We start from the raw sequence: 27086 nt of genomic DNA on the forward strand, positions 1-27086 counted from the left end.
TTTTAAAAAATGATGTTTTTAATCAAATTATCACAATTGGCTATGAGGAATTTCAGACCTATAAAGTGAAATATAACTCATTTAAACTGACTAGTAATTCTGTAACTTTTATTTTACAGGTCATGTAATGTTTGCAGAAATAAAAATGGAGAATGGAAAGTCAAAAGGCTGTGGAACAGTCAGATTTGACTCACCAGAATCAGCTGAAAAAGCCTGCAGAATAATGAATGGCATAAAAATCAGTGGCAGAGAAATTGATGTCCGCTTGGATCGTAATGCATAATTTCAAGCCATGGTTGGAACATTCCTACATCTGTTTTGCTGAATCTCCTAGTAAAAGTCATTTTTTTTTAAGTAATATTGTATGCTTACAAAAGCTGTAAAAATGAACTTTTAAAACTCCCACCAGCTTTTAACAGTATAATGTTAAAAATATACTGTAAATTTTTGTTAATCTCAAGTTTGGGTTTTTAAAGACAGCAAGTCTGGTCATTCAGTTTAAATGAATGGTTATACCGTTTTTAATGAAATAAGCCATTTTCTTGTTGTTTTCAGTACTACATAGTTGGATTTGTTCTAGTTTCTCCAGTTTTTGTCAACTTATTGTATGGTAAAACAGATTCCCCCCCCCCCAAAACTTCTGTTTTATAATATGTAATTGTTCATGAAAAGAAAGGGCTCAGAAAAGTTAGGATATGATTTTGGTTGGTTTTAAATTACTGTAAGTTTTAGATTCTGAGGTTCAGGATTTTAAAAATTTGATTTAAATGAAGAAATCGATTTTTCTGTCTGCCCCTCCCTGCCATTCATATTTTCTGCATAACACTATTAATAATATCAACCTCCACAGCCCCTTATTTTATTATTTCCAATAATTCCAAGTTCATATAGAACTGATAATGTAGCAAGCCCCAAGTATGATAATAGGCAGACTGTTCCCAACTTTCTGTCTAGTTTCCAGCCATTGAAGTGAACTGCTAAAAAAAGAAAAATAATTGAAATGTTGAGAGAGATGGTTATGTAAGTTAGTCCTCTGCTGTTTACTTCTATAGGAGCTGATCCATTTATAAATGCAGTTTTAATAAACCATGGAATACCAAGGCACAACATATCAAACACATTGGATCCCACGATGTTAGACATAGCCATATCTCCTTTCCCTACAAAAGAAAAGCATATTGTTAAAATGTGCTTACCAATACTGTATTTTATTAATCTTCATAAGAAAAGAAACACTGGATACTTTTTTGTTGTTGATTCATTTTGGAAAATTGTTAGAGCAAAAGTCTTACTGAATTTGTATTTTTAAATTTTTCTTGGGTTAGTATTTAAAGTCTTAACATTTATTTAATTATATTTATTAAACCATTTTTCAATAAGGTATATAGCTTACTTGTTGCTTTGCATTGTAATTTAACATGGTTAATTACTATTTAATGCACATTTCAAATGAATATTATTTGGGGGATTAGATTGTGTGAAATTAACCTGCTATTAAATAGTAAACTTTTCCTCTTGAGTCACTTTTTTTTTCCCCTTCAAAGTATGTTACTGAGGAAGTAAACTCTTTTTTTTTTTTTGAGACTGAGTCTTGCTCTGTTGCCCAGGCTGGAGTGCCGTGGCGTGATCTCAGCTCACTGCAACCTCCGCCTCCTGGATTCAAACAATTCTCCTGCCTCAGCCTCCTGAGTAGCTGGGTTTACAGGCGCATGCCACCATGCCCGGCTAATTTTTTTATTTTTAATAGAGACGGGGTTTCACCATGTTGGTCAGGCTGGTCTCAAACTCCTGACCTTGTGATCCACCCGCCTCGGCCTCCCAAAGTGTTGGGATTACAGGCATGAGCCACCACACGCGGCCGGAAGTAAACATTTTTAAAGCTACTTTTACTCATTCTAGCCATGTAGAATGACCATTGCAGCTTGAGGGACCTAGTTCTTACCTTTTCTTGCGACCAACACACTTGTAATTGTGTCTGGTATGCTTGTTCCTGCTGCTAATAAAGTAAGGCCCATTACTGTATCTGGAATTTCTAGTGTTTCCCCTGTAATAAACAGATATTTCAGGTTACAAATCTTAAAGATTCACTAACCATCCTTTGCAGTTATTTTGAGTATTTCCTTCCTGAACAAAAATAAAATAGGCACTTTTAGAATTCAGAGCCAATATGTGCTTGCTTAGTTTTTTAGCTAGCAACATATTTGAATCAGGCTGATAATTTGGGTAACCCAGGTAGCACAGATTTTTAATGACATATCTAAAGATGTGTAACAGCCAAAATTCTGCCAATGAGAAATTTTCCTGTTTGATATTCTTACAGAAGATGTTTATGTCCACCATTATCTCATCAGGGCTGTGCTGAATATTTGCTAATGAGACTGATCATTCCTCTTTTTCTTTCTTAAAAATTTTTATTAAATTAGAGTTAAGCAAATTAATTATAGCTATCTTTAAGCTATAAATGTGTTAACATATATATATACCATTTATTATGTTCTACTTTATTGATATACCTTAATTTAGTGGGCTTTGGCAGGGTGGGGAGGGGGAACATTCATTAATCTTTCAGGAAAACAAAACCTGTTTGTTTTCTACTTGAGTCTAACATATGGTCCCAATTTATTAATACTTCTGTTAAATTTGATGTCAGGTCAACATTTATCAGAAATATATTTATTCTCAGAAACAGAACCAGAGAGAAGTTAAAAAAATGTTAAAACATATGTAACTGTTCTTTTAATGTTGTAATTGAAAACTTGGTTTAGCATCTTTTTTGCTTTTTCTTAAAATGCCAGTTAAAATAACTTAATTAGAAAGTAGCTTATTTATTGCATGCTTACATATTGATACTGGAATTGGAATTGGTTAATTTCCATTACTGGCTTTGCTAGAATTCATACGTGCATAAATAACACTAATATTTATAATCTTGGGGGCTGTTCTGTGATCTATTACATGATTTTTGCTCTCTTTTTATTTTCTTAATATCAAATGTGTTCTGGCTGAGTGAATTTGGATAGATATAATATGCAAGCTAATTGGACTTTTTCATTTTTCTCATTAAAAAAGGAAGAAATAGTCTGCTTTTTGCTAGCATACTATTCTAAGATTTACACTAATTTGGGAAGAGTCATGGGTCAACAAATTTGTGTCTGTGAGGGGCCAGATATTAATTATTTAGGCATTGCAGGCTGTATGATTTCTGTTGCAGTTATTCAGCTTTGCAAATGTAGTGTGAAAGCAATCATAGATAATATGTAAAACCTTACTGATAAAAACAAGCTGGGGCCGGGCGCGGTGGCTCAAGCCTGTAATCCCAGCACTTTGGGAGGCCGAGAGGGGCAGATCACGAGGTCAGGGGATCGAGACCATCCTGGCTAACACGGTGAAACCCCGTCTCTACTAAAAAATACAAAAAACTAGCCAGTCGAGGTGGCGGGCGCCTGTAGTCCCAGCTACTTGGGAGGCTGAGGCAGGAGAATGGCGTAAGCCCGGGAGGCGGAGCTTGCAGTGAGCTGAGATCGGCCACTGCACTCCAGCCCAGGCGACGGAGCGAGACTCCGTCTCAAAAAAAAAAAAACAAAAAAAAAACAAGCTGGGTTATTTTGGCACACAGGCAGTAGTTTGTTCACCTCTACTGTAAGTTAATTTGGGTTAACCTTTGTAGGAGAAATTACAGATTATTTTTGTCTTTGTTCATAGTTTTTTTGTTTAGAGACTATAGTGGATTATGGCCAAGCAGCAGTAGTTAGTTAAGTCTTAATCATGAAGGTAGTAGAAACCTAGAAAAAAACTTTTATACCCTTTTCACTCATTTCATAGTGTGTTTGTAGTGCCATGTTGAAAAGCCAAATAAAATATAATCCAGTTAAGCAGTGAGCACCCATTGTTTTCCCAAAATAGAGCTCCTTGCTTTTTTTTTTTTTTTTTTTTTTTCCATTATGGAATGGAATTCAATATAAAGAGTATTGTGGACCCCATGGAATGAGATTAAATTATTAGCATAATAAAAAGACCTCCTATGAATTTGATTTCATTTATAAGATCTCTTGAATTGTACCCCAGGCTGAATAACAGTGGAAAATACAGTTTATATATAATATGCAACTCACAAACCCAAATGATCTTGTTACAGTAATACTTAATCATTTTGTAAATGGTACTAATCTTCAGTCTTGCTGAAAAGAAATTTGCTGTGTAGCTAGACTATTTTGAGTGAACATATGCAATTCGTTAATATATGAATATTTTCAAGTTGTGCTATTGTACTTAAAATACATACCAGTTATTGTGACCATCCAAACCAGGATATATGTAAATGCAGATATCCATATTGCAGACATGGAAAAGGTTATTACAAAGTAGTTTTTCCAAAACTTTGTTCTACAATCTGGTGTGGTTAGAAAAAGTAATGTAATAATAGGAAGGGATAATACCCAAAAAATTCTTTTTAAGTCTGCTTCAGGCATGTTGAAAACACTTGGTGGATCTGTTGTGGAAAAATTAAACACTTTTGAGTTTTCTCAAATGGCTAATTAAGTTATGCCTATTTAGAAAGCTATATTGAAATAAATTAGCTGTATCAGTTTTTAAAAGGCTGTTTAAAACATTTGAGTACCTCATTACTGATATTGCTGGTGAAAGAAACTAATTGAAACTTTAGGACAGACAATGTAAGATGTGATACTCAGCATTTCTTTATTTGGGACCTTAAAGCTATCAAAATGTCTTGGACCATTTGCTAAATATATTATAGATAGTGTTTATGAAGTGTCAGTTGGACATCTCATGTGGATTGTCTTCAGTAACTTTTTGCTTAAGGGATTAACCTGGCTTCTAACTTGGCAACTCCAGTTGTCTCCACTTCACAATATTGATGATGCCTCTGCCTGCCCTATGTACCAGATAATGTATACTTAGAGAATATAAAATAATTATAGCATAATTTTTTTTATTAAGTTGCATATCCTAATTCTTATTGGAAGTTGTTTTTTTTTTTTTTTTGCCCTATTTCATTACTGTTTTATTTATTAAATTCAGACTTTACCACAGTTCATAGAAAGAACCTTAAAATAGGAGGTAGTATATCATCTAAAATATAATTTATGAAAACTGAGTATATTGCTTTATTCAGTTTAATTTAGTAGAAGGATAATGATAATATATTGGATAAAAATTAGAATTTACTTTAAAATTGTTCAAAATTATTATGGCATTTACAAAATAATGTAATAATTGGATCAAATCATGTCAAAACTAATGCTAGTACAACAACTCATAAAAAGTTGGTCAAATTTCAACCAATGTGCCATTAAGTACTATTGGATATAATTTTAACATAATCAAAGAATCTGGATTGGTTTTTTTTGCGTTTCTTATTGTAAGCTTAATTTAGAGATGTGTACCTCTTACACCTGAAAGAGGAGAAGCTAAAATTTTTGTAAAAAGGGGGAAAAGTCATGTTCTTAATTTTTAAGTAGTATATTAGAATAAGTACCCTCTTAAAGGCTTAATTAAAATTAGAATCTGATTTGGACAACCACTTTATAAAAAGGTAACCCATGAACTTATAATTCTGACCATAGCTGGATTCGACTTCCTACTGAACATAGTTACCTAAATGTTTTGCTACTGCTTTAAACAATGGCAAACCTCAACTGTTTTTCTTCTTTCTTCCAAACCAGCCCCTTTTCCTGAGTTCCCAGTTTTAATATGTGGTATTCCCATTTTCTCAGTCAAGATTAAAACATAGGAGTTGTCTTTGTTCCTTTTTCTGGCCCCATATAGTCTGGGTGATGCTTCCTTCATGTAGTCTCACATCTGTTCTCATTTATTCCCACCACTTTCACTTGGTCTAGGCACCTAGTAAACACATCAGCTGTTGCAACAGCCTCTTAGAGACCTCCTTGTCTCTTACTTCATATTTTAGTTTGGTGAACATCGTTTAGGGTAACATTACTAAGATAACAGTTCTAACAATTTCTCTCCTCAGAAACCTTCCAAGATTTTTAAAATAGCATTTAAGATTCTTCTTATCCTATTCCTTTCTACCTTTCCTCTCCTTCCTTACTATGCACATACTGTGCTATATGTGTTTTATCTCTGCATCATTTGTGAAATAAAGACCTCAGTAGCTGCTACTTATTGGTCATAACATCATGTCGTAGTTAAAATCTTTCCTGTCAAGCAAGGCCCAATTTAAATGCTCCCTTCTCTGTGAAAATCTGTCTGTCCTCACCACATTTTGACACTGTCCCATTTGTGAACCACAGTCACACTTCATTTCTTTCTCTTTCTATGGTACTTACTTAACGTTCATATTTTAGCTATTTTGTATTTCCTGTGATACTGGAAATTCCTTAAAAGTAGGGACTTAGTCTTTATCATTTCTGAGTCTTCACAGTCTTTTTTACATAAAAAGCACACAATACTTGCTGAATTGAAATGAAATTTTAAAGTTTTTCTTTTGTGAATAGACTTAATAATGGGCAAGATTTAGTGATTACCTTCAGAAACCTGACTAAGACCATGTAAACTTATAGAGAGCTGAGAGTAGCCAGAATCTTCATAAAATATTCCACTATCAGTTCTTGATTGCCGACGAATGAATGGTTGACCTTCATCTTCCCATCCCATTAGTGGCTGTTGTTCACTTCTTTCCATAGCTTTGGCAAGACAGGTGCAGCAAGGACTGCATTTCTTTATAATATATTGGTTAATTTTAATGTCAAAACACAGCACCAAAACATATAATCCATATATCAAAAGCAGTAAAGTTCCTTCATACCTATAAATTAAGAGAAATTTGTGTTTTTAAATTAAAAGTGAAAGTCATTTTATGGTTGATAGCTTTTGGGCAGTATTGATTGAATGATTTTTCTAACAAAAGTAGCCATAGAACAATCAAACATTTCTAGATATTTTTTGTTTTGTAGATTTTTTCCAAACAGTTACAGCATTATTATAAGTTTATTGATAAAAGCTGGACACTTCTCTCTCTCTTTTTTTTTTTTTTTTAAAAGATCAACAAACTTTTTTATACCTACCAAATAGTAGGTATAAAAATGCAATGAAAATGATAATTGGAGATTTTCAAAATAAATGTAAAATTAATATATAGTGGTGAACATTTTCTACCTCAGCTCACTGGCATAATACATTCCCCAAAATACATAATAATTATAAAATAATATAGTAACTGTTAAGTTATTTCAACTGTTCAAGTTTTCTAATATAGGAACTTTGTGTAAAATATTATTCAGAATATGGGAGGCTTTGGCTGGGATTTTTCAGTTTGTCATCATTTTTAATGATTTGAATGTAGCTGAATTTGGCTTATGGTCACAAGAAAACAAGATGTTCTAAAATATAAAATTATACCCTGGGAACCAAGAACTGTTTCCCTGTACTCTGGCAGTTAGCTAATGCCATCACATTTGAACCTTGCATTTACCTTTTATAGCCAGTGAATCTGTCTGCTGCATCTTCTGATTTCTCTAATTGAGGAAGCATTATCTTGGATACTTTCACAGCCACTGTCCCTTACAGACAACTGCTGAATTCTAGAAGGATTTCTACTCTACCAACACAGTATCTTAGGGAGACAGACTAGAAGACAGGATGATTAGTTTAGAAATTATGCTTCTGGCTAGGTTTGAAGTTTCTTGATAGCAGATATTATGCTGTACTGCAGAGTTGTGGTTCTCCAGATGGACACCATTACTTTTTTTTTTTTTTTTTTGCCTATTTTTCTGGTGTCCTCTGGAAGTTACGCAATGTGTAACCTGTGTAGCTGTGTTTTGCATTTCATTATCCCTTATATCTAGCATAGTGATAAGAACCTAGTGGGTGCCTGCTACTTACTAGTTGAAAAAGTTTGTATCTGTCCACTCAGTCACCACCTTTTTCATTTTCTTGGACCAGCTAGGCAGAGAGATTACAGGGAAAGCAAACAGTTTTTAATATTAAAAGCTAAGCATTGTTGGTTCTTAGAGGAAGGCTATAGTTTCTCTGAGCATCAGAAGTTTGGAGGAATTTAAAAAGACTTCCTTTACTTCCTCTACCATCCTTCTCCAGTCTTTTGTGACCATGACCACTTCTAACCAAGGCAAGGTGAACAGTAACCCTGCAGAAGGAAAAGTCAAGTATTGTGGCTTTAATGGACAACAGAAGTTGGGAAACTTACTGAATAGGCAGCCAGTGGGGAGGAGGAAAAGTGATGGTCTCCAGTGACTAGTAAGGGAAAAAAGGAGACTGTGAAGTGACTAAAAAGAAATTGCAAACTAGTGAGAAGACTACAATCACCAATTGTGATAAGGTTAACTAAGAGACCTGTTGGAATATGGTATAGAAGTGGCAGATTATATGAAATAATATTTCTGAAAAAAATATTACTGAACCGTCAGAAATTCATAAAATCTCTAATTTTTACATAAGAATTATTTTCAAGCTTACCAGTAAACTTGGTTGTCATATATTATACCAAGAACCGCTGCTACACTAATTGCGTACGCTGCACAGTCTCTGAATAGGGGCCAACATGATAGTGTTGAGACCTGTAATATGGTAAGTTATTTCCATTACATTGTAACTTCTTCAAGTACAATCCTTAGTGTAATACTAAAATTGTTTATATATTTGTAGTTAAATGTTGTTATCTTTTGCATATTGCTTAGAGAAAAAAATGTAAAATTGTGTTCTAACACATGGACTTTCATAAATCTGACCAAGAGCTATTTGTGGATTAACATTAAATTGAATACATGTTGTTTTTCTACTGATTAATAAATTGATTGCACATATTATTAGTGCCCTGTTGTCCATCCCAGACGACGAACAGTTATCTTTAGAATTTTTTAAGACAATAAATTTTGTTGACTGGTTTTGTTACATACCATGTTAGATAGCAAGCCACAGGCAGCACAGATGCCAAGGAGATTATAAATTGCAGATCCAAGAATGGTGCTAATGCCAATATCGCCCTTTGTGATAAATACACCTATGTGCAAGATAGTAGCAGCTAAGTTAGTGTTAACTTGAAGAAAATAAAAATCACACTGAGTAAGCAAAAAGTATAAGGAGTATAAGGAGCAATATTTACCTAGGAAGGCAGTAACTAATTCAGGAGCTGAACTACCCGCTGCCATGAAAGTTGCGCCTGCAACATCCTGAGACAGTCCAAGGGCTGAACATAAATGAAATGATTGTTATGCCTAATAAAGTGAAATAGTATGTCTTCACAACTAAACACAATAGATACTCAAAGCTACAGCTTCAATAAAACCACTAATATTTACTTAAACTAGAAAAATAAAATACACAGATTAAAGAGTCCAGTGTTTTGCTTCTTTATGACGTCATTACTTAATCCTTCTATAGAAAGGGTGAGGGAAGGCCAGGAGACTAAAGGGAGTATCCTGAGTGCCAAATACAGGGTTATTTGGAACCCAGAAAAGCGTTTATAGCCGGAGGGCTTGTAGGCGAATAGCAACAGCATGACTTTGAAAATTAAGATAATTTGGAAATCCTAACCCAACTTCAAAGAAGAAAAAAAAGATAGTAGTTTTTTAGATGTATAATGCAGCTGAACGGAGCTTGTTCACACATCTGTTAAGTCATTTCAACCGTCCATTCAAATTTTCTGGTATAGGAACTTTGTGTAAAATATTATTCAGAATATGGGAGGCTTTGGCTGGGATTTTTCAGTTTGCCATGCAGATAATTTTTGATGATTTGAATGTAGCTGAATTTGGCTTATAATCACAAGAAAACACGGATATTTAAAAAATTTACAGTTTCAACCTTGTCTAATTACAAATGAGGGAAATTAACTAGATTTAATATTGTATAGTCTATTGATTTAAAACATGGATCTATTAAAATTTTCCTCTAGAATAGGAATATAAAAAAATACTGTAATACTACAAATAGTTTGTGTCTATCCACCAGGCTTACAAGCATGCAAGTTCATAAACTTTAGTGACTGACAAGATGAGAGTCTTAAGAAGTTTTTTGTCCTTTCAATTTTAGGGCCAAGGGACCTACCATGGGAAGGAACAGAGAAAGCCTTAGGCTGAGATAGATTTGCATAAGAAATAATCTCCAACCAGGCTTTACTGATAAACGAAAAACTAGCCAATAGAGGTAGCATGCCATACGTTAAATTATCTACCCTAGGTCACAAAGTATCAAAGTCAGAACTAGAATTTGGGTTTTCAAGACCTGATGGCAACTCTTTGTTGATGTTTATTGTCGTTTACTATACCTATTGGTTTTTGACGCTTCAGTCTTCCCAGATACTCAAACTCTGGTGTGCTTGGTTGAGTCCTTGTCACAGGTGGTTGGTATTTCCTTCTTATTCTTGTCTCTGGGACCACCTGTTGCCTGCACTCAGGTTGACCTTGTTCTCTAGTCTGCTGGGACTGCATTTGAGCTTATTGATTCCTTTTTTGTTTCTTGGTGTTGCAGATTGTATATTATAGCAATAGTTATGGTATTTTTCTGCTCCACATAGATTTCCAGAACCCTTTAATCCCCTACATAAAAGGTGATACAACTTCCTTAGTGTAATCACAGAACATTTCCCTTAAGCTACGACATGGTAAGTCCTGCTACTTTGTTGAAACCCCCATACTGGAGAAACCTCATAAAAAGCCCATGTAGAAATAGAGATGTCTAAGGAATTGCTGCTGTTTCAGTCCCCAGAGTTTGAAACTTCACAGCCTAGGCACCAGACATGCGAGAGAGTGAGCTCTCAGATGATTCTAGCTCCATCCTCTGACCATAGCTGCACAGAAGACCCTGAGTGAGAACTACCTAGAGTAGCTCAGTAAATACCCCAAACCATGAAAAGTAGTTGTTGTTTTTAGCCACTAGTTTTGGGGTGATAGTTAAGTCAGCTGGTGGTTCATTTATTTGTTGCGTTTATTGAGTACCTACTATACGCCAGATGCCTTTTTAATGTGCTAGTAATATGGCAGTGAGCAAAACAGACAAACATTCCTGCTCTCACAGAGCTTTACTTTTAATAAGGGAAAGCGGATAAGATAAGGAAAATAGGTATGATGTTAGAGATAAGTTGCAAAGAGTAAAGGCAGGGAGGGGAGAGAGAGAAAAATGTCCGAGAGGAAGGATTGAAAATTTTAGATTGGATAACCAGAAAGGACTTAATTGAGAAGGTAACTAAAGACTTTGAAATGAGGAACTAGTCACTTGTCTACCTGGGCTAAAAGTATTCTATGCAGAATAAATGACTGCAAAGGTTCTGAGGTAGAGGCTAGCCTGTGTGGTGTAGAAACAGAAGACATGCACGTCTAGAATGAACAGTGTCAAGGGAAAGCAGTAGGTGATGAGATTAAAGGTAATAGGCAGATCATGTAAGGTCTTGTGGATCCTAGTAAGGACTTCGGCTTTCATTTTGAAAGATGTGGCAAGTACTTAGAAATCTGTCATCCATATACTGTCTGCTGATGATACCAGCTCCAGTCATTAATTTTATCCCTTGGGGTAATTTGGTCTGAGAGATCCAACCAGCCCTAATCTGAGCTATTTTGACACCTGAAAACCCATTGTGAAAAGTTCTCTTGGGGTGGTTAGAATTATTTAGGCCAGGCCCTCTATTCTGTTTGCCTTTGGTCATGTTGCTTGCTGCACGTCTACCTGCAGTGACTAGTGAAGGGTGAGAAATAAATGATTTGTGTAGTTTACATTGTATCCTAGTGCTTTTTGTGTTGTATAAAGGAATACCTGAGACTGGGTAGTTTACAAAGAAAAAAGGGTTTATTTGGCTCATGATTCTTCTGACTGGAAAAGTTCAAGATTGGGCATCTGGTGAGGGCCTCAGGCTGCTTCCACTCATGGTGGAAGATAAAGGGGGAACTGGTGTGTGCAGAGATCATATGGTGAGAGAGGAAGTAAGAGAGAGAGGTGGGTGGTGCCAGGCTCTTTTAAACAACCAGCTCTCTAAAGGAACTAAAGAGGGAGAACTCACCCCCTAGGAAAGGATTAAACCCCATGATCTAAACACCTCCCATTATTCCCCACCTCCAACATTTGGGATCAGATTTCAACATGAGGTTTGGAGTGGACAAATACCCAAACCATAGCATATTTCCTAGTACTTCTTTTCCTGATCAGAGTGATTACATACATATACATGCATATATATAATCACTCTAACCAGTATGTGTATATATGTATAGACACACATATATACTATATTCTTATTACAATTCTGATGTGTACAACTGACCATAATATTTAAAACATAGAACAAAAAAAAAAAGGAGATGGCTCTGTAATTAACTGTTTTTCATTTTAGAAATGAAGTAAATAATATATTCATGGTGTACAATGCACTCCCATATACATAATTTAATATCAACTATCATGAGATATGAGTGGTGGTATTCCATTTTACAGATAAACAGGCCCAGGAGGTAAAATAATGTCACATGGATTGCAAGGATCTTAAATGTTGAGAGTTAGGGCATAAACCCTGAGCTTGTTGATTCTAAGCCCGATGCTGTTTTTATTTTACCACAGAAACCCAATATAAGAATGGCACTTAGGCCAATTATAACATGGTGGGTGATTGAATCTTTTTTGTTTACACGTTGTGGCACTGGCACCGTAATCACCCTCATTCTATTTTTTCCTGGTGGAAAAAATAGTTATTTGGAAGTTTTCTAGCACATTCTAGAGAATTTATAGATTTAGTGCTACTGGATATTACCATGAATTGTCTTTCCAAATCAAATCAGGGCTAGATAATATGTGGAAGAAATTGAAAGAAAACGGAATGCCTTATCATAAAATAACTGCCCCAACAGTGCAGCTGAATACTGAACAATCTTTGTTTAGCTTTAGCTGAAGAATGCTTCATTAGAAAACTCAGTCTCAAGGTAGGACAATAGGTGGTTCTTTAGAAAAGTTTCAGTCTCAAAAGGCAGTAAGAATAAAGCTTGTTCCTATTCACTGCACTCAAATTATGAAAGGAAAGATTTCGTATGGATGGATGGGTAAAACTTAAAGATATTTTAACAAATTATATCTTAATGTTCTAAGAATATTTTATAAAATGTTTTATACCTCTGAACTTTAGAATAGATTGGCTTTGTCTTCCTTGACCTTTTGGGTAAAATTTCTTTCTGCTATAGTTTATTATTAAAGATAAATTTTTCTAGTTTTTTCCTCCCACAGCTATTATTCTTTTTTTCCTCTATTACTCTAAAGGAATAATCACAGATCCTGGAAGATATAGTAAAAATGTTCAACTTGAGTTTTCTTTATAGTTTTAGGTACCAACACGTTGTTTATATAAAGGACAACTTCATAGTAATGAGGTGATTATGAAAATTCATCAGACTTTTTCTTAAATGTGTTCTTTTCTGTGATGCCATGTTAGAAAGTTTATAATGGTTTTTGAAAATCTCCTTCTGGAAATATGATGTAGTAGGAAGAATTTTAAAAAAAATTTTTTTTTATTATTATACTTTAAGTTCTAGGGTACATGTGCATAACGTGCAGGTTTGTTACATATGTATACTTGTGCCATGTTGGTGTGCTGCACCCATCAACTCGTCAGCACCCATCATTTCATCATTTATATCAGGTATAACTCCCAATGCAATCCCTCCCCCCTCCCCCCCCCATGATAGGCCCTGATGTGTGATGTTCCCCTTATGTGGTCGATTTGGAATAAGTGCGATGTGGTGCTGAGAAGAACGTATATTCTGTTGATTTGGGGTGGAGAGTTCTATAGATGTCTATTAGGTCCACTTGGTGCAGAGATGAGTTCAATTCCTGGATATCCTTGTTAACTTTCTGTCTCGTTGATCTGTCTAATGTTGACAGTGGGGTGTTGAAGTCTCCCATTATTATTGTATGGGAGTCTAAGTCTCTTTGTAAGTCTCTAAGGACTTGCTTTATGAATTTGGGTGCTACTGTATTGGGTGCATATATATTTAGGATAGTTAGCTCTTCCTGTTGAATTGATCCCTTTACCATTATGTAATGGCCTTCTTTGTCTCTTTTGATCTTTGATGGTTTAAAGTCTATTTTATCAGAGACTAGGATTGCAACCCCTGCTTTTTTTTGTTCTCCATTTGCTTGGTAGATCTTCCTCCATCCCTTTATTTTGAGCCTATGTATGTCTCTGCATGTGAGATGGGTCTCCTGAATATAGCAGACTGATGGGTCTTGACTCTTTATCCAGTTTGCCAGGCTGTGTCTTTTAATTGGAGCATTTAGTCCATTAACATTTAAGGTTAATATTGTTATGTGTGAACTTGATCCTGCCATTATGATATTAACTGGTTATTTTGCTCGTTAGTTGATGCAGATTCTTCCTAGCCTCGATGGTCTTTACATTTTGGCATGTTTTTGCAATGGCTGGTACCGGTTGTTCATTTCCATGTTTAGGGCTTCCTTCAGGGTCTCTTGTAAGGCAGGCCTGGTGGTGACAAAATCTCTAAGCATTTGCTTATCTGTAAAGGATTTTATTTCTCCTTCACTGATAACTTAGTTTGGCTGGATATGAAATTCTGGGTTTAAAATTCTTTTCTTTAAGAATGTTGAATATTGGCCCCCACTCTCTTCTGGCTTGGAGAGTTTCTGCTGAGAGGTCTGCTGTTAGTCTGATGGGCTTCCCTTTGTGGGTAACCCGACCTTTCTCTCTGGCTGCCCTTAAGATTTTTTCCTTCATTTCAACTTTGGTGAATCTGGCAATTATGTGTCTTGGAGTTGCTCTTCTCGAGGAGTATCTTTGTGGTGTTCTCTGTATTTCCTGAATTTGAATGTTGGCCTGCCCTACTAGGTTGGGGAAGTTCTCCTGGATGATATCCTGAAGAGTGTTTTCCAACTTGGTTCCATTTTCCCCCTCACTTTCAGGCACCCCAATCAGACGTAGATTTGGTCTTTTTACATAATCTCATACTTCTTGCAGGCTTTGTTCATTTCTTTTTCTTCTTTTTTCTTTTGGTTTCTCTTCTCGCTTCATTTCATTCATTTGATCCTCAATCGCTGATACTCTTTCTTCCAGTTGATGAAGTCGGTTACTGAAGCTTGTGGATTTGTCACGTATTTCTTGTGTCATGGTTTTCATCTCTGTCATTTCATTTATGACCTTCTCTGCATTAATTATTCTAGCTATCAATTCTTCCACTCGTTTTTCAAGATTTTTAGTTTCTTTGCGCTGGGTACGTAATTCCTCCTTTAGCTCTGAGAAGTTTGATGGACTGAAGCCTTCTCTCATCTCGTCAAAGTCATTCTCTGACCAGCTTTGATCCGTTGCTGTCGATGAGCTGTGCTCCTTTGCAGGGGGAGATGCGCTCTTATTTTTTGAATTTCCAGCTTTTCTGCCCTGCTTCTTCCCCATCTTTGTGGTTTTATCTGCTTCAGGTCTTTGATGATGGTGATGTACTGATGGGGTTTTGGTATAGGTGTTCTTCCTGTTTGATAGTTTTCCTTCTAATAGTCAGGACTCTCAGCTGTAGGTCTGTTGGAGATTGCTTGAGGTCCACTCCAGACCCTGTTTGCCTGGGTATCAGCAGCAGAGGTTGCAGAAGATAGAATATTGCTGAACAGCGAGTGTACCTGTCTGATTCTTACTTTGGAAGCTTCCTCTCAGGGGTGTACTCCACCCTGTGAGGTGTGGGGTGTCAGACTGCCCCTAGTGGGGGATGTCTCCCAGTTAGGCTACTCAGAGGTCACGGACCCACTTGAGCAGGCAGTCTGTCCCTTCTCAGATCTCAACCTCCCTGTTGGGAGATCCACCGCTGTCTTCAAAGCTGTCAGACAGAGTCGTTTGGGTCTGCACAGGCTCTGCTGCTTCCCCTGTTGTTTTTTTAGCTGTGCCCTGTCCCCAGAGGTGGAGTCTACAGAGACAGGCAGGTTTCCTTGAGCTGCTGTGAGCTCCACCCAGTTTGAGCTTCCCAGCGGCTTTGTTTACCTACTTAAGCCTCAGCAATGGCGGGCGCCCCTCCCCCAGCCTCGCTGCTGCCTTGTGGTTAGATTGTAAACTGCTGTGCTTGCAAGGAGGGAGGCTCCGAGTCCGTGGGACCCTCCCGGCCAGGTGTGGATATAGTCTCCTGGTGTGCCCGTTTCCTTAAAGCGCAGTATTGGGGTGGGAATTAACCGATTTTCCAGGTGTTGTGTGTCTCAGTTCACCTGGCTAGGAAAAGGGATTCCCTTCCCCCTTGCACTTCCCAGGTGAGGCAATGCTTCGCCATGCTTCAGCTCTCGCTGGTCGGGCTGCAGCAGCTGAGCAGCACCGATTGTCCGGCACTCCCCAGTGAGATGACCCCAGTACCTCCGTTGAAAATGCAGAAATCACTGGTCTTCTGTGTCGCTCGCGCTGGGAGTTGGAGACTGGAGCTGTTCCTATTCGGCCATCTTGCTGGAACTAGGAAGAATATTAAACTAAAACTAAGACCTGGATTCAGCCCTGCCAGTAACTTGATATGAGACTTAACTTATTTAGACAAGCCTCATTTTGCCATCTGTGAAATGGAGGATCAGACAACACAATCTAAGGTATTATCTATTTTTTTCAATCTTTAATCAAAGTTGTAGAATGTGAATTCTATGTTTTAAGACTCTATACCACTTTTTTATTTTTAATTAAAGTTCTTTTATAATACCTACCCCCTACCCCCAAGTCTACATTACCAAAATTTAGACAATGAAGGGGAAAAATAGAGGAATACTGTTATCATTGTATTTTAACCACTGCTATCATTTTAATGTATCTAGTCCTTTTCACAGTGTACATTTTAATATAGTTACAGCCATAGGCTATATGCAATTTGGTGTCCTCCGGCATCATTTTAAAAAGTCTGCAAACTTTTGTGCTTTGTGAATGGATTAGAGTTTTAGAAACAATCAAAAGTCTATCAGATCCAACTCTAGCGACTATGGTGAGTAGTCATGCTGAGTCATACAATTTAGAGTCCAAAACGAAGTGCAACAGCAAACTGATGTCTTTTTTATGATTTGCAAAACTGGTTCTGAAATTAATTTCAAAGGTATTCCTAGAAATATTTTGAATGGAACAAATGCCTAGAGGGGAGAAATAGTTACTGAGAGTCAGGAATACATGACTGCATGTATATGCTCTGGGATGTTTTTAACAAGAAATAAGATAACTTGATTACCTTAATTTACCAACTCATAAATTGAGCAATGAAAGAATGAATTCTGAAACCTGTAATGCTTTTAAAGGCCTGATTCCACCGAAAAAGACTCTCCCTATCCCCAATCTAACAGCTATAATATTACAGTGGATTTCCACCTGCCCTTAGCCTATCATATGAAACATACTTCTTTTATACAAGACACTTTACCTCCAAACCTAACAATTACTTCATTGTTTGTTCCATAACTTTCCCAAGACCACACAGGTAATAAATGCAGAGGTGGGAAGGGAACCTAGATCTTTTTGAAACCAAGAAGCTGCCCTTTCAGCTATCCATGTGGGCGAAGTAAAGAGATAATACATAACTTTATTACTATTTCTTGTTCCTGCAATAGCATCTTGGTAAAATACTGAGTACTTAGCACTTATTTAGATCTATATGCCTGGTATAGATTTAGATGCAATCCAAAGGGACCACAATTTAGATCAGAGAAAAAAGACCAACAAGGAGGAAGAAATGCTCTTAGGAGAATGAGTGTATAACAGGGAGGAAGCACTATTCTTAGATTCTTTGTTCTTTAGTAAAGCTTTTGCTTCTGTAAATTTCATGAGGATTAAAAATCAAACAATCCCCTGAAACTGTAGGCTATCCAAATGCCATACTCACAGAATTATTTGAATCCCAATTTTTTCAATTTAGAAACAATTCTACCTGGAATTAAAACTTGCATTTTTTTCTTATTGCCTATTTCTGAAACATAAAGTAGAACATAAGCAAATATTAGTCCAAAGCAGAGTAAGTGAAAATTTTTTAAAATAAAAAGTAAATATTTAAGTATATTTCCCCCAAACCTTATTATGATCATTTTCATGTAAGAAGTGTTGTAATTCAAAGGTATCAGTGTGGTAGAGAGGTTATATCTAATTGAATGGTATATTAGTGTAAAATTTTTTTTTTAAAGTTTCGTAGCTGGCTCACTGTGGAATTTGGACTCTATCAAGTGACCAATCTTAAGGAGTTCTCAGAGTTTTCTATGTATATAATTTGGAAAAATATGAAGAAAGCTGCTCAGAACAGTGGTTCAACACCTCTGAGATCCCCATTACATACCAAAAGGATATTTTGTTTTCATTTTATCTCAGCTTGTGTGTTTCTAAAATTAAACTGCTTAAGGAGATTAGACATACTGGTCCTATTTGGTCTTTCAGTAAATATAGTTTATATTATATTTTTAATTTGTATTATATATTGGCTTGTATTTAAATTCATTTAAATTTTGTTTAAAAGTGACTTTTTAAACAATAAAAGATGAAGTAAAATGGTATAGATGCTAATGTAAATGAAATAAAAGGAACTTTAAACAGAATATTTTTAAATTTTAATTTTTATATATTTATTTATTTTGAGATGGAATCTCGCTCTGTCGTCCAGGCTGGAGTGCAGTGGCATGAACTCAGCTCACTGCAAACTCTGCCTCCCGGGTTTAAGCGATTCTCCTGCCTCAGCCTCCCGAGGAGCTGGGATTACAGGCCAGGTGCCTGCCACCACACCCGGATAATATTTGTATTTTTGTAGAAACGGGGTTTTACCATGTTGGCCAGGCTGGTCTCAAACTCCTGGGCTCAAGTGATCCACCCACCTTTGCCTCCCAAAGCACTGGGATTACAGGCGTGAGCCACTGCTCCTGGCCTAAACAGAATATTCCAGAGATATTTAAGGTATAGTTTAAAGTTGTCACATAGCTTATTAGATAAAATAACTGTTTTAATAAGCTTACTTCCTACCTTGTCAAGTAGACCTTACTTTTATTTACCTTAAATTTGGTGTTCAAGTTCTAGCAGCTGCACCATAGATTTGGTTATTTGCTCCAAAAATACTTAAATAGGCTTTGGTATTCCCCATCTCCACTTTCATCTTTCCTGAGTAAAGGATTCTAACCTCTGTACTCTGTTCTTATGTAATAATGAACATTCACTGAATGTTTTCTATGTGCTACGTACTTGTGTAAGTAGTTCACTTGTGTTTCTTCATGCACTTGTCACACAGCGCTATGAACTGAAAGTTGTAATCATCCTGTTTCACAGCTGAGATAACAGAGGCAGAGGGAAGTTAGGAACTTTGCCCAAGGTCACAGTGCTAGCAAATGGCAGAGCTGGGATTTGAACCTAGGCTGTCTGGCTCCAGGGTGGACACTTTCAATTGTCTCTCTACAGGAGTGTGGCACTAGAGCATATGATGGCTGTGTCCTTGCTCTCCAGCTGTCCAGGGATTCTCAGCATTTGTCATAGACCATTCAGCAACTATATCAATATAGAGATAGAAAAAAGTGGAAAAAGCCCCAAGTAAACAATACCAGATATGACTACAAAGTGACATAACTAAGTTCGCAAACTAAGCAAGGGAATCTTAGGCACAGGTTTCTAAGTCAGGCTTACATGAATGATCAGAGACGACAAAGGCTGCCTCCTTTTCCTTAGTCATTTGGATTCCTCTCTCACTGTGTCTCTGTCTCTCTTCCTCTGTCTCACACACAACCCTCAGGGTATCCATCCTGGTAACATTCTAGAGTAGCACAATTGGTTGGGGATGAGGACGCTGTCCTTAGGTTTATTCCTCACTCCATTGCCTCTAGCTCCTTTAGCTCTAACTTGGGCTTGGATAATGCTCCTTTTCTGAACACATCTTTAACTCTTTTCCTGGAATCTCCCTTCTGTTTCCCAGCACAGAAGCCAAGGCTTTTCTCCAAATGTGAAATGCCCTGGACAACTAGAGGGTGATACCTTTGTTTCCCCTCTATAACACCGATTAATTTCATTTCAGCCCTCTGTGTTCAGAGAATTATTAACTTCTTTTCCTATAGAACCTAAATGGAAAGAAAAAAGAAGATAGGATTGGAGGAAGGGGGCATAGCAACAGCATTTTCTTTTATTGGCTCCATACAGTTAAGATGGTGGTAAAGTGTCTGAGGTTGCCTAGTAGAGATACATGTTTTTCCAGCTTTTCCGGTGTTCGAGGGTAGAGGAGAGGGTGTGTGACTTTTATGATCATGAGCAGAGCAAGGTGAAGGAAGAAAAATCCTTGTTGAAAGCCTCTGGTGGAGGCAGCTGTAGGAGACCAAGACCAACATATGTAGGTCTGAAAGAGAAAGAGCACTGGTTTGACTGAGCGGGGGCCCTGCCAGAACACCAGCAAGAGGCTCTGCCCCCTACCACTTCCAGCTCATCCTTGCACGGAGATGACAATCCTGAGCCTCTTCTAGTCTTCACCTTGCTAAAGATCCTGCTGTTGGCCAAATGAGCCACTGTGGTGATTTGAGGAGTGAGTGGGACTGGGGTGGGACAGGGGCCTGCCAATCCTTCCATTGTATTCTAAGTTGGAACTCAGTATCCTTCCATTGTATTCTAAGTTGGAACTCAGTAAACATACCCCACAAGACATTATAGCCTCATCTATGATGATTAAGTTCCACAGTACCATATTATGATCTCATGATCTTGGACAAATGTTCAGGCCTGGTAACTTATTATGGATAAGTGTCTATAGCATTGATTTACAATCACATATAGGTTGCCAAAGGTCCAAAATGATTTTTGTGAATAATTCAATGTATTCTCTTTATTTTGTAATATATTTCTCCCATAGTAACTGTGGGTATTTGATATTGTTTGTCAAAATTTTCAGTGCTCTCGAGAGGAAAATTTCTTGTAAGATGGTTCAAATAGAACAGTTCTGAAACATCTATATTCTGGCAGCAAATCTCAAACAAGGATGTGTAAAGTTTTATCATGTAGCAGTTGAGATCATGCTTGAGTTTTGGCATTAGAGAGATCAGGACTTTCTCTGTGTGGCTATGTGGTCATGAGAAATTACCCTCCCAGCCTTGGCTTCCTCATCGGTAAAACCCAAACATTAGTCCCTATTCTGTAAGGTTTTTGGGAAGACTAAGTGAAACCATATATATATATACACACATATATAATGTTATATATATTATATAAACCATATATTATTATAAGATATATATCGTTCATCTATAATTGTATCATAAGTAACTGATAAAAAATAACACTGTAGTACATTGTGGAATACTTAAGTAAACTGTTTTGAGGGTTATGTTAATAACTATTAGTTGACAAAATGGGTGAAACTATTATGACTCAGTGCTCATCAAGAAACTGGGGAAAGGCAAAGCACTTGCAGACTTTTGAAGCCCATTTCTGCAGATGTAAACAAACTTCAGGAAAATTGTTTTTTATTGCTGATGTCATAATTTAGATAAGACCATGCTAGACCTTGAGAAGAGAATTAATTTATAAGTATTTAAAAATGAATTGAGCTAGCACTATTTCTATCTCATTTTGTTGCCAGTATTTTCAATGCTCTAGATGAGGGTCAGTTTTTAACAGCTGAAGATTTGGCTGTGGCATGGATATTCATCAATCGCACATCTGTAAGAACTACTGTATTTCGGGGCCTGAGAGACTCACTTGAGAAATGCATGTTTGCTGATGGTGTTTCAAAGTAATTTCACAAGGAGCACATTGGAAGTCATTTAGACATATTAAGTCACTTAATGAACATTATTTTGAAGTCATAATCTAAATTTTAATGCAGTAGTGTTTTCTACAGGGTTAGAAAGGTTTTTAATTTATTTTTTACTTCTCCCAAGATAAATTTTTATAAATAAAATTCTTGATAGATTTAATTTTTCAGTCATGTCACCATTCAGTTAAGTCATTGGAAATGGAAATAATTCCTTACAATTTAAATGTCTATGTTTTATATGATTAGCATTTTTAATTTTTTAATTTTTAGTTTTTTACATTTTTCTAATTAAAAGTGCAGTATTGGCATAAGAATGAACAAAAAGGTTATTAGAATAGAGTTGGGAGCATAGCGACAGATCTACATCTATATAAGAACTTGGTGTATGAAAATTGATCAACTTTTGGAAAAAATAACGTTACATTCTATAGCAAGACAGATTCTTAGTGGAAGAAATAAATAAATGTAAAAAAGATCATGCATGTAGAATAGAATATGATGGTTTTTATGACCTATGGATAAAAATGTCTTTCTAGTTATAAAACCAAAAGGAGAATCATAAAGGAAAAAATTTACAAATTTACTTAAAATATTTAAACTTCAAACTTCAATGTGATAAACACAAAATGCAAAAACAAACCACAAACCATGAAAAAGCATATGATACGAAGTAATACTAGAAAAAGGGTTAATATCCTTGTATATTTCTAAAGTCTTGAAAATCAATAAGAAAAAGACAGAATACGCCTGATAGAATATGGGCAAAAAAACACAAAAGCAAAACCACAAAATTCAATAAACATATAAAATATTGACCCTCATGAATAATAAGATAAATACAAATTTTATAAAATAATGTTTAAAGCAACTAAGGATAGTTCACATATTTTTCATGGTTTTCTGGAATGGGTGCTGCTATACATTAAGGAGGTGTAACTAGGCATGCCTTTTGTGGGATGCCTTTTGCAAATATATATCATAAGACTTAAAATATCCACATCTCTACCTCTTAATCAGGAAGTGATCAGAGAAGTAAGCAAAGATTCTATACAATTACAGGGATGACATTAACACAAAAAACTTAAAAGAGGCCAAATGTCCAATGAGAGTAATAGTTTTAAATTTTATGATAAATTTCTACTGGGTGCCTACGACGTGTAAAAACCAGTGTCAGATGCTAAAATCATTTATAGAATCATGGACTATCATGGTATCATTAAAAATAATGTTTTTGAAGAATGTTTAATAATATGGAAAAATGTGCATAATAAAATATTATGTGAGAAAAAGGAAAGATCCCAAACTGTATATAAAGCAAGATTCAAAAGATTTAAAGGAAATATACCAAATGGTAACTGTGTAGATCTCCGGGTGATGGAAATATGGGTGGTTTTATCTTTCTCTTCTCTTTTTCTTGTATTTCATTAATCTAAATAAAACTGTTAATTTAATCTTTATTAAAGAAAATATCAATGTCTATGTAAGATGTAATGTCAAGATAAAAGTATAGGTTTGTATCTACTTAAGAAACATTGTAATAAATTAGGCTAATCTATTATATATATATTTTTTCATTAAACAGATAGATGTTGAGTGCCTCTGCAATCACCAGTTACTGTTTTAGATCCTGCAGATACTGGTATACTGCAGCGAACAAGGGAGAAAAGTCACTTTATGGCATTCAGCAGGGGTTGGGGGTGGGGTGATGGGAAAGGGGAGAGTTTACATTCATTCTCTTTCCCTTTATCAAGAAATGGCAGCGATGTGTGTGTGTCGCGGGGTGGGTGGAGGTTGAGGATGCTGCTGTTTCTGTGTAGTCTTGTGAATATGCAATAGGAAATCCAGTCCTTAACTTTGACATTGCTTTTTGCTGTAATGTGAGCACGCTCAATCAAATAAATAACCAACCATGAGACCAAGTCTAGAAACACACTGTTGCTCATATGGTACGAAACATAACTGCTATCCTGGTATTAGGGACCAGTGCACCATTGAAGGTTTATGCTCAGAATTCTGGGCAACATAGACTGCGGAAGGAACAGAGCTCAGAGGCTTGGACTGGCTGATCTTATTTTCAGAAACCAATAACAGAGCTCTTAATTTTTAATAACTGAATTTACAGTTATCTGATGCCTGCGGTCACTTAGGATGCAGGATTTATTCATCTATTTGTTTATTGGTTCTTAAATATCAATTAATTTCCTTAACGGTAGGATGCTGGGAAAGGAAGATAGGGAGGGTGGTCCTTAATTGCATTTGTTTATCACTTACCTCTTTATAAACAAAGTTATAGTGAGCTTAGAGTAAAAATTAAAAAACAGTTTTTTGAAGTATAAAATGGCAAATATTAGGAGTTTCCTTGTATTAGGAGCACACACAAAGTACTTTCAAGTGAAATCTTGGAACAGTTCTTATAACAAACATCCAGGCAGTAGACAAACTAGAGATTTCTGGAAATAGGCAGGAAAATAATAACTGCTGGGTTCTAATTTAAAGAAACTCCGATTCACATTAACTACCAAGAGAAACCACACTCGGCCAGTTCCTTAAGACTCGGGACCCCACAACACAGAAGCTGGTGCTCTGCGACCAGCTGAGAAGTACAGGACAGCTGCTGAGCTGTTTCAAAGACAGTCATATCTGTGTGGCACACTCTTCCAGAAGGTTACAGGGCAGCTTTCCAGCCACTTACATTCACTGATGATTTCCAGGGAGGGTAGGAAGTACTCATCACAGACAATAGATATGGCCATGAACATGTAAACGATAATTAGGAAATAGATTACGATGCCTCCGTCTCTGCGCTCTTGTCTCGTGAAAAACCCTTCGGGAAACTCTGATGATGGAGAAATAACACACTGGGTGCTATTTCCTGTTAAGGAAAAGGAGGTGAAAGTTTGAAGAGTTTGGAGTCACACATTTCAAGCCCACAGAGAGCTTCCTTAAGAAATCTGTAAGTGTGAGGTAACCGGGTGGAATTTTAAGAACTCACTGAAAATGTATAAAGCACTTCTGAATATAACACAGTTGTAGAGTTTAAAAAAATTTTTTGGGGGGACTGAAAAGAGATATCTTAATGAAATATGTTGATGACGGTGAAGAATTAAAAAGAGGAAATCATGAGAACACTCCTCCTTGTTTTTATTTCTGAATCTCTCCTCCCCAAGTAGAAACTGTATCTCTGATACATGAAGATTTCTATTATCTGTACAATTCCGTTTTCTCATTGCAGAGCCTAAATTGTTCACAGGCCTGCAAAAAATCATCCACCATTGTAGAGAGAATTTCTAAGATGAAAGATTTTTTTTTCACCAAAAAGTCTCCAAGAATAAAAACTGGAGACTTGGCCTACTATGATCTCTGTGAATTACTTTGGAGTATATTTAAGAACTTATTTGAAGGATCAAAAGTGTTTGATATCTTTTTAAATGCTAAAATTCAGAAGCATAAGTAAAAGTGAGCCCATTGAGAATTTTCCTGTTTTTGTCCCTTCATCTGCATGTGGTAGCAGCAGCAGCTGCTGCTGCAGCAGAGGTAACTGACCCCAGTGTCCACCTACCTGTGGCCCTTGGGAGACGCTGGGGCAGGGAGGCCCCTGGGACAGGCAGACGTGCAGTGGACCATAGGATGCCGAGCAGCAGAGCCCTTCTTGCCCATGTATGGCCCCTTTTCGTCTGCATTTCTGCTGTGCTCTTACTGCAGTGTGCAGCTTCAGGAAGGGAGAAGAGGAGGATTAAGCTGGATCATGTGAGGAGTCTCCTTCCTGCCCAATGCCCTGCCGAGGGCACATCTCAGCAAGGCCAGCACGGGAGAAAGGGTGAGTGCAGCCAGCCAAGCTTCCCTGATCAGGAGACCCAATCTCCAGGAAGGCTGGAGGAGACGGAGGAGAGCCAACAACCATTGTCTATAGCTATTTCCATGGCCTACAGTCTCTAAGGGCAGATCAAGGCAGCTTGTACTTTATGAAAATGCGTGGTTTTATTTAACGTCTTCATACTGGTTCTGCTTTTGACTTTCTCTAGATTTGTAAAAAGCTGGGTTTGCAACTGCTTCCCATCTCTCTCCAGCCCTTTCTCCTAGAAGTTGTTGGGGTTGATATTAATATATGTACATGCTTTGGCTAGCTTGGCATCCTTTCATATTTGTGTTTCAGCCTCTCATCTTCATCTTCAGTTAGGGCCTCCTTTCTTTCTTTCTTTCTTTCTTCTTTCTTTCTTTCTTTCTTTCTTTCTTTCTTTCTTTCTTTCTTTCTTTTTCTTTCTTTCTTTCTTTCTTTTCCTTCCTTCCTTCCTTCTTTCCTTCCTTCCTTTCTTTCTTTTTCTATTGAAATAGAAGCATTTTTTTCCATAAAATTTTTTGTAGTTTTGCAACTTTCATGGTTCTTTTGCTTTGCAGAAAAAACGCAAATATTGATATGCTTGGTAAGTTCTCTATTTAGACACCAGCTCTATCTGACAGAACAGAGTAAGTCGCTTCCTGATGTCTGTGATCTTGGGTCGGAAACAAGTCTCAAACCCTCCTTTGTTTTGCTGGGAATGGGTATCCCTTATAAACCTCTCCCAAACCGTCATTTCTAGGAACTAGATATTCAGATGTATGATGTGATTGTGAGGCTGGGATAATGAGTCACCAAAGCATAGCCCAGTATAGAGCAGATTCTCAACAAGCAGAGTCCCAGCTGTCTACACTCTCAGGAAGCAGCACCCTGATCACTGGAGAGTGGCCTAGGTGCCAGCTAGCTAAGACTAAGGGAAGAGGTCATTTAGTTTTGTGCTGAGTCGAAGTGTCTTGTGAGCCTCTCCTCTTCAACACACAGTACTTCAATCAATTCATAAAACATCAACAATAAATAAAATCCCAATAATATAAAAAGCTCAAACCCAAAGTGAAAACTTCCAATGCACATTGTCAACTAATTCAAGAGAGAGCGCAAGTGTCTGAAGGTACAAGCCAATTGCAATGGAACAGCAGAAGTGCCTTGCACATAGTTGGTTCTCCATCAACGTTTGCAGATTGATTACATTGCAATGATCTTGAAAACACATTGCCAGAACATGCTTGTTCTAAGCAAATTACCATTTAAACATGGATTTACCAAGAAAAGACAATTTAGGAGATGAATTAGATTTGCTTTACACACATTCTTCAGTTTGCAAAAGCATCTTAAAGATCTTTTTCTTGTAAAATAACACACAGATAAAGCTACATAAATGAATAGTTTATTATATTATTATTATTTTTATAAGATGAACACCCTTGTAAACATCCAAGGTCAAGAAAAAAAAATTTGCCAGCCACCCTAGAAGCCCCTTTGTGAGCCTCAGTCTCCTCTCTTCCCTTTCTGAAAGTAACCACTCTCCTGACTTGCAATAACTTCTTCATGTGTGTAGTTTTAATAGTCTGTGA

At 36.7% G+C, this 27086-nt stretch overlaps 2 protein-coding genes across 4 annotated transcripts in view; one reads left to right on the forward strand and one right to left on the reverse strand.

Annotated features, from left to right (window-relative positions):
- Positions 1-2929, forward strand: part of MYEF2 (myelin expression factor 2) — a 38825-nt gene extending 35896 nt beyond the window's left edge. Inside the window, exon 17 of one of the 3 annotated variants that reach the window (XM_023227191.2) lies at positions 120-2929. In XM_023227191.2, coding sequence (XP_023082959.1) covers positions 120-283 — 164 coding nt within the window. In that variant the 3' untranslated portion in view covers positions 284-2929. The remainder of the gene's footprint in view (positions 1-119) is intronic. The other 2 variants (XM_023227192.3, XM_023227194.2) reach the window with 2 other exon arrangements.
- Positions 521-25409, reverse strand: SLC24A5 (solute carrier family 24 member 5). The gene is made up of 9 exons (XM_023227195.3): positions 25240-25409; positions 24373-24552; positions 9101-9184; positions 8895-8998; positions 8455-8555; positions 6507-6787; positions 4283-4489; positions 1943-2044; positions 521-1160 (listed from the first exon to the last, which is right to left on the reverse strand). Exons 1-9 carry the CDS (start codon positions 25358-25360, stop codon positions 838-840), a joined length of 1503 nt encoding a protein of 500 aa, XP_023082963.1. The 5' UTR covers positions 25361-25409; the 3' UTR covers positions 521-837.
- Positions 25410-27086: the final 1677 nt, after the last annotated feature.

This window comes from Piliocolobus tephrosceles, chromosome 6, assembly GCF_002776525.5.
Source record: "Piliocolobus tephrosceles isolate RC106 chromosome 6, ASM277652v3, whole genome shotgun sequence".
NCBI lineage: Eukaryota > Metazoa > Chordata > Mammalia > Primates > Cercopithecidae > Piliocolobus > Piliocolobus tephrosceles.

Excerpts from the sequence above, each read along its gene's own strand:
- SLC24A5 (XM_023227195.3), bottom strand. The coding sequence starts at position 25,360 with ATGCAGACGAAAAGGGGCCATACATGGGCAAGAAGGGCTCTGCTGCTC. Across the intron at positions 8,999-9,100 it reads ATTAGTTACTGCCTTCCTAG|GTGTATTTATCACAAAGGGC; the intron begins GTAAATATTGCT and ends TCTTGCACATAG. Across the intron at positions 1,161-1,942 it reads TGTGTTGGTCGCAAGAAAAG|GGAAAGGAGATATGGCTATG; the intron begins GTAAGAACTAGG and ends TTTCTTTTGTAG.